Raw genomic sequence first — 12,388 nt, forward strand, 5'->3', positions numbered from 1 at the left:
GACCTTGTGACGTTGACCTTGGAGTTGGACTTACTTTTTTAATTCCTGACCCATTCAACATCTCCTGAACTATTTAAGGTAGATCTTTCATAACTTGTATATAGATTTGTTATGGCCAATCCTTTTATTTCATAAAATGACCTTGACCTTCTGGCCTTGAAATATGACCTACTGTTAAATATTTTCAGAACAATTCAAGGTAGGCCTTTCATATCTTGTGTGTAGATTCTTTATGACAAAACCTTGTGATACAATCATATTTGCTCTTGTGACTTTAACATACTTTCTTAAAACTCCTGACCTAATCAATATCTCCTGAACTATCTAAATTAAAGCTTTTATTTTTTTGTACATAAATTCTTTATAGCAACACCCTGATATACTTTGGTATTTGATCTTGTGACATTGACCTGGAAGTTTGACTTACTTTTAACAAAAATCTGACCTATTCTTAAAAAATATCTACTGAACTATTAAAGATAGAGCTTTCATATTTATTAGATTTCATAAGGCATGGTCTTTCATATTGTACCATGATGTATGACCTTGTGACCTTTGCTTTATCCTGAACAGCAAGGTCATGTTAGTCACATTGAGTGTTGATGCATCTCTGTGTTATGTGAATTAATTTTTAATTATGTTGTGATCCTTTGGGGCCATAAATATGGGGTAAAAATTTGTCAAGGGTATAAAGATTGATGAAAAAAGTCTTTTAAAAGTCGCAACAGCTGGCCAAGGTGACTCGGGTGAGTGATGTGGCCCATGGACCTCTTGTTATGCTATCCATGTGGCACTTCATATGACAGATCACTTTATTTTTAATCTAGTCTATGTAATATCCAATACGACATACTTTTTACTCCTATTGTAACCTGTTAATCTAGTTTATGTAATATTCATTACGACATACCTTTTTACTTTTCTCTAACTCCTGTTGGTCTAGCCTATATAATTCATTACGACATACCTTTTTACTTTTCTCTAACTCCTGTTGATCCGGTCTGAGTAATTCATTATGATATACCTTTTTACTTTTCTCTAACTCCTTTAATCTATGTAATTCATTACGACATACCTTTTTACTTTTCTCTAACTCCTTTAATCTATGTAATTCATTACGACATACCTTTTTACTTTTCTCTAACTCCTGATGATATGGTTCGAGTAATTCATTACGACATATCTTTTTACTTTTCTCTAACTCCTGTTGATCCGGTCCGAGTAATTCATTACGACGTACCTTTTTACTTTTCTCTAACTCCTGATGATATGGTTCGTGTAATTCATTGTGACATACCTTTTTACTTTTCTCTAACTCCTTTAATCTATGTAATTCATTACGACATATCTTTTTACTTTTCTCTAACTCCTGTTGATCCAGTCCGAGTAATTCATTACGACGTACCTTTTTACTTTTCTCTAACTCCTGTTGATCCGGTCCGAGTAATTCATTACGACATACCTTTTTACTTTTCTTTAACTCCTGTTGATCCGGTCCGAGTAATTCATTACGACGTACCTTTTTACTTTTCTCTAACTCCTGTTGATCCGGTCCGAGTAATTCATTACGACATACCTTTTTACTTTTCTCTAACTCCTGCTGTAACTTGTTGATCTGGTCCGTGTAATATTTTTGGTCTCTCTCTCTTGCGGCCTGGAGATCATCTGACTTCTTGCTACAAAATGCAATTGAAATCACAATATATATAATCTGTTCATCATAAATATTTTCATCAATATCCGAAAAAAGGTCACAAATATATAAGCAATGTGATTTCTTTCTTCATAAGGCATATTTATACATTTACAATTATAATCAATACTCTTTTTTACATCTAATTTACAAGTCCTGTCTTCAATCAGTTTAACCTACTAAAAACTGGATACCTTAACTCTGTAAAGACACTTTCTTTTTCTGCGTGCAACTGTAAGTAACTGAAAGTGAAACATGAATTATTACTACAGCATTAAAGATCCGTTAAAACTGAAACAGAAACCAAGTCTACTGCGGAATCATCATTGTTCGAGGGGGATTGATGTTCGTGGATTGCATGGGTCACTCTTACCCACAAATTTACGTGTCCTCGAATATGTTATAGAACCAAGTAGAGTTATCTCTCCTAGTGACATCGTAACACCTACCCACGAAATTACGTCCCCACGAACCAGCAAAATTTTGCTTACCCACGAACACATTTTTTTTATAAAATTCTTTCTGCAGGGATGGGGGTGTCAGTGTTATATCCCTCACACTAACGGTTAGTAATACATAAACGACAGAGTTACCTCTCTTGTTTCCTCCTCAGTTTGTCCGCATTCTTCTCCACTTCCTCCTGAAGGTTTTGGATTTTCTCTTTTGAAGTTTTCTACATTAGAATAAATTACGCATTAAGACTGGCATTTTCACTGTTGTTCTCGAGAACAGACTCCTATCAATGTCAGTATTCAGTATATACAGTCGTCTGGTGTATAAATCTTACCTCTACAGAACAGACTCCTATCAATGTCAGTATTCAGTATTTACAGTTGTCTGGTGTATAAATCTTACCTCTAGAGAACAGACTCCTATCAATGTCAGTATTCAGTATTTACAGTTGTCTGGTGTGTAAATCTTACCTCTAGAGAACAGACTCCTATCAATGTCAGTATTCAGTATTTACAGTTGTCTGGTGTATAAATCTTACCTCTAGAGAACAGACTCCTATCAATGTCAGTATTCAGTATATACAGTTGTCTGGTGTATAAATCTTACCTCTAGAGAACAGACTCCTATCAATGTCAGTATTTACAGTTGTCTGGTGTGTAAATCTTACCTCTAGAGAACAGACTCCTATCAATGTCAGTATTCAGTATTTACAGTCGTCTGGTGTATAAATCTTACCTCTAGAGAACAGACTCCTATCAATGTCAGTATTTAGTATTTACAGTCGTCTGGTGTATAAATCTTACCTCTAGAGAACAGACTCCTATCAATGTCAGTATTTACAGTTGTCTGGTGTGTAAATCTTACCTCTAGAGAACAGACTCCTATCAATGTCAGTATTTACAGTTGTCTGGTGTATAAATCTTACCTCTAGAGAACAGACTCCTATCAATGTCAGTATTCAGTATTTACAGTTGTCTGGTGTGTAAATCTTACCTCTAGAGAACAGACTCCTATCAATGTCAGTATTTATAGTTGTCTGGTGTGTAAATCTTACCTCTAGAGAACAGACTCCTATCAATGTCAGTATTCAGTATTTACAGTTGTCTGGTGTATAAATCTTACCTCTAGAGAACAGACTCCTATCAATGTCAGTATTCAGTATTTACAGTTGTCTGGTGTATAAATCTTACCTCTACAGAACAGACTCCTATCAATGTCAGTATTTACAGTTGTCTGGTGTGTAAATCTTACCTCTAGAGAACAGACTCCTATCAATGTCAGTATTCAGTATTTACAGTTGTCTGGTGTGTAAATCTTACCTCTAGAGAACAGACTCCTATCAATGTCAGTATTCTGTAGTTACAGTCTGGTGTGTAAATCTTACCTCTAGAGAACAGACTCCTATCAATGTCAGTATTCTGTATTTACAGTCGTCTGGTGTATAAATCTTACCTCTAGAGAACAGACTCCTATCAATATCAGTATTTACAGTCGTCTGGTGTATAAATCTTACCTCTAAGGCAGACAGTTTCTCTTGTAACAATTTCTTCTCCTCCTTCTCCGTGGCAAGACTCAAACTTAATTCTATAAAAAGTCAATAATTTGTCTTAAGTTTTTATCTGCTTATTAAGTCACCAACACTTGACATCAGAAAAGAGTTGTATGTTAAAAAAAATTCTACACATCTATAATTTTTTTTTGCGTGTTAATTTTTTTGAAATATGACAAAATCTTTTAACATAATGCCTCTGTATCTGTATTAATTCATGAATTAATTTTCTTTACCATTAAACAATACACAATACCACGGGAGATGTTGTATGTGAACACCTTTACCATTAAAGAATTAAAAAAGTAAAAAAAAAAAAGGTGGCTATAAACAAATTTAAAAAATGCGGAATGTTTGCTTGACAATGTAAATCCAAGTATGAAATGTATAAAGCATGATTATTTTGTAATGTTTCTTAAGTATTTAGTAAATACAGTGCATAGATGGACAATATTATATAAGTTTTTAATTAAAAAGTCAGTAAATTCCATAAACTGCTATAGTTCTATTATAAAACGATCATGATTTGTACATTGTATATACTTGGATTTACGTTGTCAAGCAAACACTCCGCATTTCTTTTTATGTGTTTATAGCAACGTCCGCATTTTTTACTTTAGTAAATCAAATCGGTGTAAACTGGTTCTGATGACGGCCGCCACCTGGTCGAAACCGGTCCACCGTATTTCATCCTACAATCTCACTATGTGTTGGTGATCTGTTTTAATTCTTTACTTTACACTTTGGATACAGACCCTATTGAATACCGCGTGATATCCACCCGTGAGAATCCGCCACAAATTTTAACCTCAAGGTGTCGGTCTCCAGGTTGGAATCTGTTTGTATCTACCTTTACCATTAGATAATCTTTTTCCTTCATTATATCTTAATGACAACATCCTACATACCACTAACGTCTGTAGTATTTTCAGCTGTCCCCCGCTCCTCATCACCTTCTCCTCCATTCTCTGATCCTGTCAACCAGAGTCACATACGTAATATCAAACACGATTTTCAATATTCATAAAATCTAAAACTTTGTCTCACATGCTGTATACATTGCAGTATAAGGACAGGTACAATTATTTTAAAAAATCAGACTTTTTAGTCAAACACTGTATCTTTTTACCTGTCAATAGATCATTTACCAGGACAAACCTACAAGTGCATTTCTTTTGAAGGGCAAACCTACATTTCTTATGTAGGGCAAACCTGCCAGTGCAATTCTTCTGCAGGGCAAATCTACAAATGTACCAGTGCATTTCTTCTGCAGGGCAAACTTACCTGTACATTTCTTTTGCAGGGCAGCATTTTCAGCCTGCAGCCTCCTGATCTGACTCTCGAGCTCCGCCAGGTCATTCTGTTTCCCAGAATCCTCTGCTGGTCTGTTCTCTTTAAAAGCTGCGACTTCTTTCTCATAATTCTCATTGGCTGCTATAACCTGTTAAAACACAAAAGACAATTCTCTGAATACCCCTCAATGACCCCCACCCCCACCCCACAAACCTGTAATTGTAAAAAACAACAAAAATAAGCAAATCGTTTTTATTTTGGACATAAAGGATAGAAGTTTTACATTCAGTCTCAGTGCTTAACGTGAACTGTGAATGTCAGTAGCTATTATAGAAATACTAAACAACTTCCTGATTCATTCATTGAAGTGGTCGAGTTTGTCACAAACTTAAAATTTTTATGGTTTCATATTTTCAGCAAACACTTGGTGAGTCTATATATATTTACATGTAACCAGCAAATACCTTTGGTCAACGAGTTTTAGCACTCTTATATAATTTTGAAAATTAATTCCTCCATTTCTAAGTTATTGACCTATCATAGTCTTCACTAGTAAGATATACTTAAGTCTAGTATCTAATTAAAACACTTTATTACTCAGTAAAGTTTACTCTATATATATTCTGTAAACAAAACTATCAAATAGCTGCCCCCCCCCCCCCCCCCCCCCCCCCACTCCCCTGCAAAAAGCATTGACCGGTCATTATCATTTGTTTAAGGATTAACTATTGGCAATACATTACTTTGAATTTCACACAACATTTTGATATTTGACTTGCCTACCAAGCAGATGTCATTACACAACTTTATATTGCTTTAATTTCATTAAAACAGACGCAGAAACATGTTTACTATTGCAAGGAATCAATCTGAAGATGAAAAGGTTTGTAAAAACTGTATAGATATTTATGATCTACTTGATGGTGAGTGGCCGGAATACTTTTAATAACAGGGCCGTAGTAGTAAGGATATCAAGAGCTTACTTAGAAATAAAAAAAAAAAAAAATTGAACACAACAAAATAATTTAACTGAATTCCAAGAAACCTCGATTGGCACAACAGAATATACTACACAAGATCTCAGGTCTCTCAATGTTTATTTTACATACACGTAGAACAAAAACAAATGTTGACTGGATTTAAGGGCATAAGTAATGATGTGAGCCACTCCGTACCGAACTAAGGCCTTACACTTCACGTAGGTCAACAGTTCATCTCTCCGACACTCACACAATTACTGATGTCCTAGGTCAACAGTTCATTTCTCCGACACTCACACAATTACTGATGTCCTAGGTCAACAGTTCATTTCTCTAAGACTCACAATTGCATCTCTCCGACACTCACACAATTACTGATGTCCTAGGTCAACAGTTCATTTCTCTAAGACTCACAATTACATCTCTCTGAGACTCACACAATTACTCTCTCTCTGAGACTCACACAATTACTCTCTCCGAGACTCACACAATTACTCTCTCTGAGACTCACACAATTACTCTCTCCGACACTCACACAATTACTCTCTCTGAGACTCACACAATTACATCTCTCTGAGACTCACACAATTACTCTCTCTCTGAGACTCACACAATTACTCTCTCTCTCTGAGACTCACACAATTACTCTCTCTGAGACTCACACAATTACTCTCTCCGAGACTCACACAATTACTCTCTCTGAGACTCACACAATTACTCTCTCCGACACTCACACAATTACTGTTGTCCTAGGTCAACAGTTCATTTCTCTAAGACTCACAATTACATCTCTCTGAGACTCACACAATTACTCTCTCTGAGACTCACACAATTACTCTCTCCGAGACTCACACAATTACTCTCTCCGACACTCACACAATTACTCTCTCCGACACTCACACAATTACTGTTGTCCTAGGTCAACAGTTCATTTCTCTAAGACTCACAATCACATTTCTCTGAGACTCACACAATTACTGATGTCCTAGGTCAACAGTTCATTTCTCTAAGACTCACAATTACATCTCTCTGAGACTCACACAATTACTCTCTCTCTGAGACTCACACAATTACTCTCTCTCTGAGACTCACACAATTACTCTCTCTCTGAGACTCACACAATTACTCTCTCTGAGACTCACACAATTACTCTCTCTGAGACTCACACAATTACTCTCTCCGAGACTCACACAATTACTGATGTCCTAGGTCAACAGTTCATTTCTCCAAGACTCACACAATTACTGTTGTCCTAGGTCAACAGTTCATTTCTCCGAGACTCACACAATTACTGTTGTCCTAGGTCAACAGTTCATTTCTCCGAGACTCACACAATTACTCTCTCTGAGACTCACACAATTACTCTCTCCGAGACTCATACAATTACTGTTGTTCTAGGTCAACAGTTCATTTCTCCGAGACTCACACAATTACTTTCTCCGAGACTCACACAATTACTCTCTCCGAGACTCACACAATTACTCTCTGTGAGACTCACACAATTACTCTCTCTGAGACTCACACAATTACTCTCTCTGAGACTCACACAATTACTCTCTCCAAGACTCACACAATTACTCTCTCTGAGACTCACACAATTACTCTCTGTGAGACTCACACAATTACTCTCTCTGAGACTCACACAATTACTCTCTCTGAGACTCACACAATTACTCTCTCCAAGACTCACACAATTACTCTCTCTGAGACTCACACAATTACTCTCTGTGAGACTCACACAATTACTCTCTCTCTGAGACTCACACAATTACTCTCTCTGAGACTCACACAATTACTCTCTGTGAGACTCACACAATTACTCTCTCTGAGACTCACACAATTACTCTCTCCAAGACTCATACAATTACTGCTGTCCTCCACCTTAGTGTATGAAGTATACTGTACTTCCTCAACAAAAATCCCAACAATAACAAACTAACAATACTCGGAACTCTCCTTTCTTTTCTTGTTAATGATTTATAAGTCAAGTGCTTACTTATGCTTTATATAGCACATGAATATGTGTATCAAAACCAAACTTCTAAGGGCTAATGCACATTTTCAAATGTGTTTCCTGCATGAAAATAAATTTCTAGAAAATGAGATGTCAATGGAGTTTCCTGGGTAACAGATTGGTCAATGAGAAATATAACAGATACTGTAGAGCTAGGTGATGGCTGCTTTATAAAACTGTTTCCATACAACCATCCCATTGTTTCTTTATCATTTCTTTATCAAAGCAAGCAAATTCAGTGAACATTCATCGAATCATGTATATCCGTCACTTAAATTTCTATTCATTCGATTTCTACTATTGAAAAAAGAAACAATTATTTAAGGAATAAAAGCATTTTTCCTCATTTTATACATTGTCAGTATAATGTGAGTTGGGACAGTCTCCGCATTACAAACCACAAAGGGGTTTATGAAATAGTGTAAACTGTCCTAACTTACATTATACTGTTTAAAATGAGTGAAAATTATATTCATTTCTTATAATTTAATTACATATACTGTGTTTGATATTATTCAATGAATAATTCTTAAGAAGATATGAATTTCATATGTTGCAGTTGTGAATAATATGAATCTAAGCCAACGTGCTTCATGGAGTATGTTGACGTGAAACGTCGCAGTTCATACCCTCGAGTATTTTTAAAAATTAAATTTAATTCTTAGTTATATGCAACTTCATGACCAATGACCTATACACAACAATAGGGGTCATCCATTAGTCATAGAGATTCTTCACATAAACCTACAGTGCTAAAACTCCAATACTATAATATGTCATCATGAAACTATTCCTTAACAAATAAAGAGTTCTAGTTGTCTAACAATGGTAATCCTATAGCTCTGTTCACTAAATGAAATTCCTGCATGTCTTACAATGTATAATCCTATAGTTAACTTACAGAAGAGAGTTCCTGCAGTCTAGTTAACTTACAGAAGAGAGTTCTTGTAGTCTAGATAACTTACTGAAGAGAGTTCTTGGAGTCTAATTAACTTACAGAAGAGAGTTCCTGCAATCTAGTTAACTTTCAGAAGAGAGTTCCTGTAGTCTAGTTAACTTACAGAAGAGAGTTCCTATAGTCCAGTTAACTTTCAGAAGAGAGTTCCTGTAGTCTAGTTAACTTACAGAAGAGAGTTCCTGCTGTCTAATTAACTTACAGAAGAGAGTTTCTGTAGTCCAGTTAACTTAAAGAAGTGAGTTTCTGTAGTCCATTTAACTTAAAGAAGAGAGTTTTTGTAGTCTAATTAACTTACAAACGAGAGTTCCTGTAGTCTAGTTAACTTACAGAAGAGAGTTCCTGCTGTCTAATTAACTTACAGAAGAGAGTTCCTGTTGTGTAGTTAACTTACAGAAGAGAGTTCCTGTAGCCTAGTTAACTTATAGAAGAGAGTTCCTGCAGTCTAGTTAACTTACAGAAGAGAGTTCTTGTAGACTAGTTAACTTACAGAAGAGAGTTCCTTTTATTTAATTAACTTACAAAAGAGAGTTCCTGTAGTCTAGACAACATACAGAAGAGAGTTCCTGCTGTCTAATTAACTTACAAAAGAGAGTTCCTGTAGTATAGTTAACTTACAGAAGAGAGTTCCATCAGTCTAATTAACTTACAGAAGAGAGTTGCTGCAGTCTAATTAACTTACAGAAGAGAGTTCCTGCAGTCTAGTTATCTTACAGAAGAGAGTTCCTGCAGTCTAGTTAACTTACAGAAGAGAGTTCCTGTAGTCTAGTTAACTTACAGAAAAGAGTTCCTGTAGTCTAATTAACTTACAGAAGAGAGTTTCATCAATCTAATTAACTTACAGAAGAGACTTCCTGCAGGATAGTTAACTTACAGAAGAGAGTTCCTGTAGTCTAATTAACTTACAGAAAAGAGTTCCTGTAGTCTAATTAACTTACAGAAGAGAGTTCCTACAGTCTAGTTAACTTTCAGAAGAGAGTTCCTGCTGTCTAATTAACTTACAGAAGAGAGTTCCTGCTGTCTAATTAACTTACAAAAGAGAGTTCCTGTAGTCTAGTTAACTTACAGAAAAGAGTTCCTGCAGTCTAATTAACTTACAGAAGAGAGTTTCTGTAGTCCAGTTAACTTACACAAAAGAGTTCCTGTAGTCTAATTAACTTACAGAAGAGAGTTCCTGCAGTCTAATTAACTTACAGAAGATAGTTCCTGCAGTCTAATTAACTTACAAAAGAGAGTTCCTGTAGTCTAGTTAACTTACAGAAAAGAGTTCCTGTAGTCTAATTAACTTACAGAAGAGAGTTCCTGCAGTCTAATTAACTTACAGAAGATAGTTCCTGCTGTCTAATTAACTTACAAAAGAGAGTTCCTGCAGGATAGTTAACTTACAGAAGAGAGTTCCTGTAGTCTAGTTAACTTACAGAGGAGAGTTCCTGTTGTCTAATTAACTTACAGAGGAGAGTTTCTGCTGTCTAATTAACTTACAGAAGAGAGTTCCTGCAGTCTAGTTAACTTTCAGAAGAGAGTTCCTGTAGTCTAGATAACTTACAGAAGAGAGTTCCTGCATGAGTGTCTGGTTCTGGAGCCTGAACTCTTCCTCCTGACTGTGTAACTTCCTCTGTAGCTGGTCATTCTCCTGTATCAGCAACTCGACCTCCTGTCACAAAAATCAGAAAAATATTGTACAAAGACTTCTAGGACATCACACTCATTCTGGTACACTGAAAATACTTTACTGCAGTCATATAGCAAAGAATTCAAGTCAGCATGCAAATACAATGTAAAGGTTCCTGAACCACTGTAATTTCTTTCATCTATATCACTGTAACCTATTTAATGGTTCACCTACAGCTTTGTAACCTATTTCATCTACTCTACCATAACCTATTTCATCTACTTCACTATAACCTATTTCATCTAACTCAATATAATCTATTTCACTGACAGACTTTTATAAATACATGAACAGAAATAGTCTGCTTCTGACTTTGATAACCTTGGTAATTTGGTCCATTTTGAAAAATAAGTGAAAGGTTTTGGTGGATTTTGCTTTATGCAGTTATGACTCACATGAATATAATATCCATACTTTTATTGCTGATGAATTTTAACCATCCATCAAACTTATCCAGTAAATGATATATTTCAGTTGAAAAAATACTTACTTTTGCTTTCTTGCTTTTCTGGATAGCCTGGAAAAATAACAAATCAATTCACAATACTGTAATACAAGTCTACATACATATTCGTTTGCAGAATTTCTTCTTTTGTAGCATTGCTATTATTAAATCATACATCACATCAAAGATGTTAAATGTTACCTTATTTGCTTTCTGTAGCTCCTTGTCCAAGGAGTCAACTTTTTCCCTCAGTGAAATTAATTCTGCAATTGTAAAATAAATAATCTACCTTTAATTTCACGTGGAATACAAATGAAACATGGACATCAATCATTGACTGTACACGCATGATAAAAAAAACCAACAGAATTCTAAAGTAAAAATATTTCTTCATTTTTTTAAAAATTCATTTTCATGACTTGAAAAATATATAAGATCTCAATGACGAATGAACAGTTGGAATCTGGCAAAAGTTCTAAAACCTGCTGTAATTATTTAGGGGTTAAAATCTCATGGTTCTCTGGGATGGAAAAAGGATTATAAAATTGAGCACACCTGAATACGTGTACTACGGATCAAACACAACATTTATTGCATCATCAACAATGTGCAGTGAAATTATTGCATGGATCTTTCAGAAATCGAACTTTTTCAAATCAAAATCAAAATAAACCCAGTTGGTGATAATCAGTCTATGCGAAAGACATCGGACCGTCGGACCTGACCGATGTGCAGTGCCTCGGGTCCGATGCGTCATTTTTTACACCGGGCCGGAATGTCCGATGTCTTAGTGTCCGGTTTTGAGCTTTACTATTTTGATGTGGAGTTATTTAAGGTTTGTTATGAGTAAAAAATACCACACAAATCCAAATACGTAAATGAATGTGATTAAAACCGCATGAACCGTCTAAAGTAATTATGCGATAGGAATCCCTGGTATAGTATTGTTAGTATAATAAATAAAATTTCCTTGGTTTTACATTTTCACGTGTTTCACTTTTTTACATTAGGTTTATCGGTCTGACAAAATTTGGTTCGGCCCGGTGTGTTCATTGATTACACATGACCGAATGTCCTGTGTTGTCCAAAAAACTTTTGAATAGACTGGTGATAATAATAAATGACTAAATCTATTAATCGCCTGCTTGCGTCTTTCTATATCACTAATTTGTTAAAGATCCTGCTTTGTATCTTAGAGTTAAAACGGTTCGAAGCTAGAATTTGCTGTAAAACTACATTGTTGTTTTAAATGCATTATATCACAGGTACTGGAGTTAATTTTGTTGTGCATTTATGAATAATTATATATGTTAAATATAATGTTTAATATTGGG

General features: G+C 35.3%; 1 protein-coding gene across 1 annotated transcript in view; it reads right to left on the reverse strand.

The window, feature by feature from the left end:
* The window catches only part of LOC125654496 (GRIP1-associated protein 1-like), a 56,008-nt gene that overhangs the window by 42,013 nt on the left and 1,607 nt on the right, over positions 1-12,388 (reverse strand). The window contains exons 3-11 of the mRNA XM_056142891.1: positions 11,256-11,317; positions 11,100-11,126; positions 10,484-10,591; positions 4,980-5,136; positions 4,604-4,669; positions 3,660-3,730; positions 2,287-2,366; positions 1,888-1,935; positions 1,577-1,676 (exon numbers count right to left, since the gene is read on the reverse strand). Of these exons, the coding sequence (XP_055998866.1) occupies positions 1,577-1,676; positions 1,888-1,935; positions 2,287-2,366; positions 3,660-3,730; positions 4,604-4,669; positions 4,980-5,136; positions 10,484-10,591; positions 11,100-11,126; positions 11,256-11,317 (719 nt within the window). The remainder of the gene's footprint in view (positions 1-1,576; positions 1,677-1,887; positions 1,936-2,286; positions 2,367-3,659; positions 3,731-4,603; positions 4,670-4,979; positions 5,137-10,483; positions 10,592-11,099; positions 11,127-11,255; positions 11,318-12,388) is intronic.

The sequence above is a fragment of the Ostrea edulis genome, chromosome 7 (genome assembly GCF_947568905.1).
Source record: "Ostrea edulis chromosome 7, xbOstEdul1.1, whole genome shotgun sequence".
In the NCBI taxonomy this organism is placed as follows: Eukaryota; Metazoa; Mollusca; class Bivalvia; order Ostreida; family Ostreidae; genus Ostrea; species Ostrea edulis.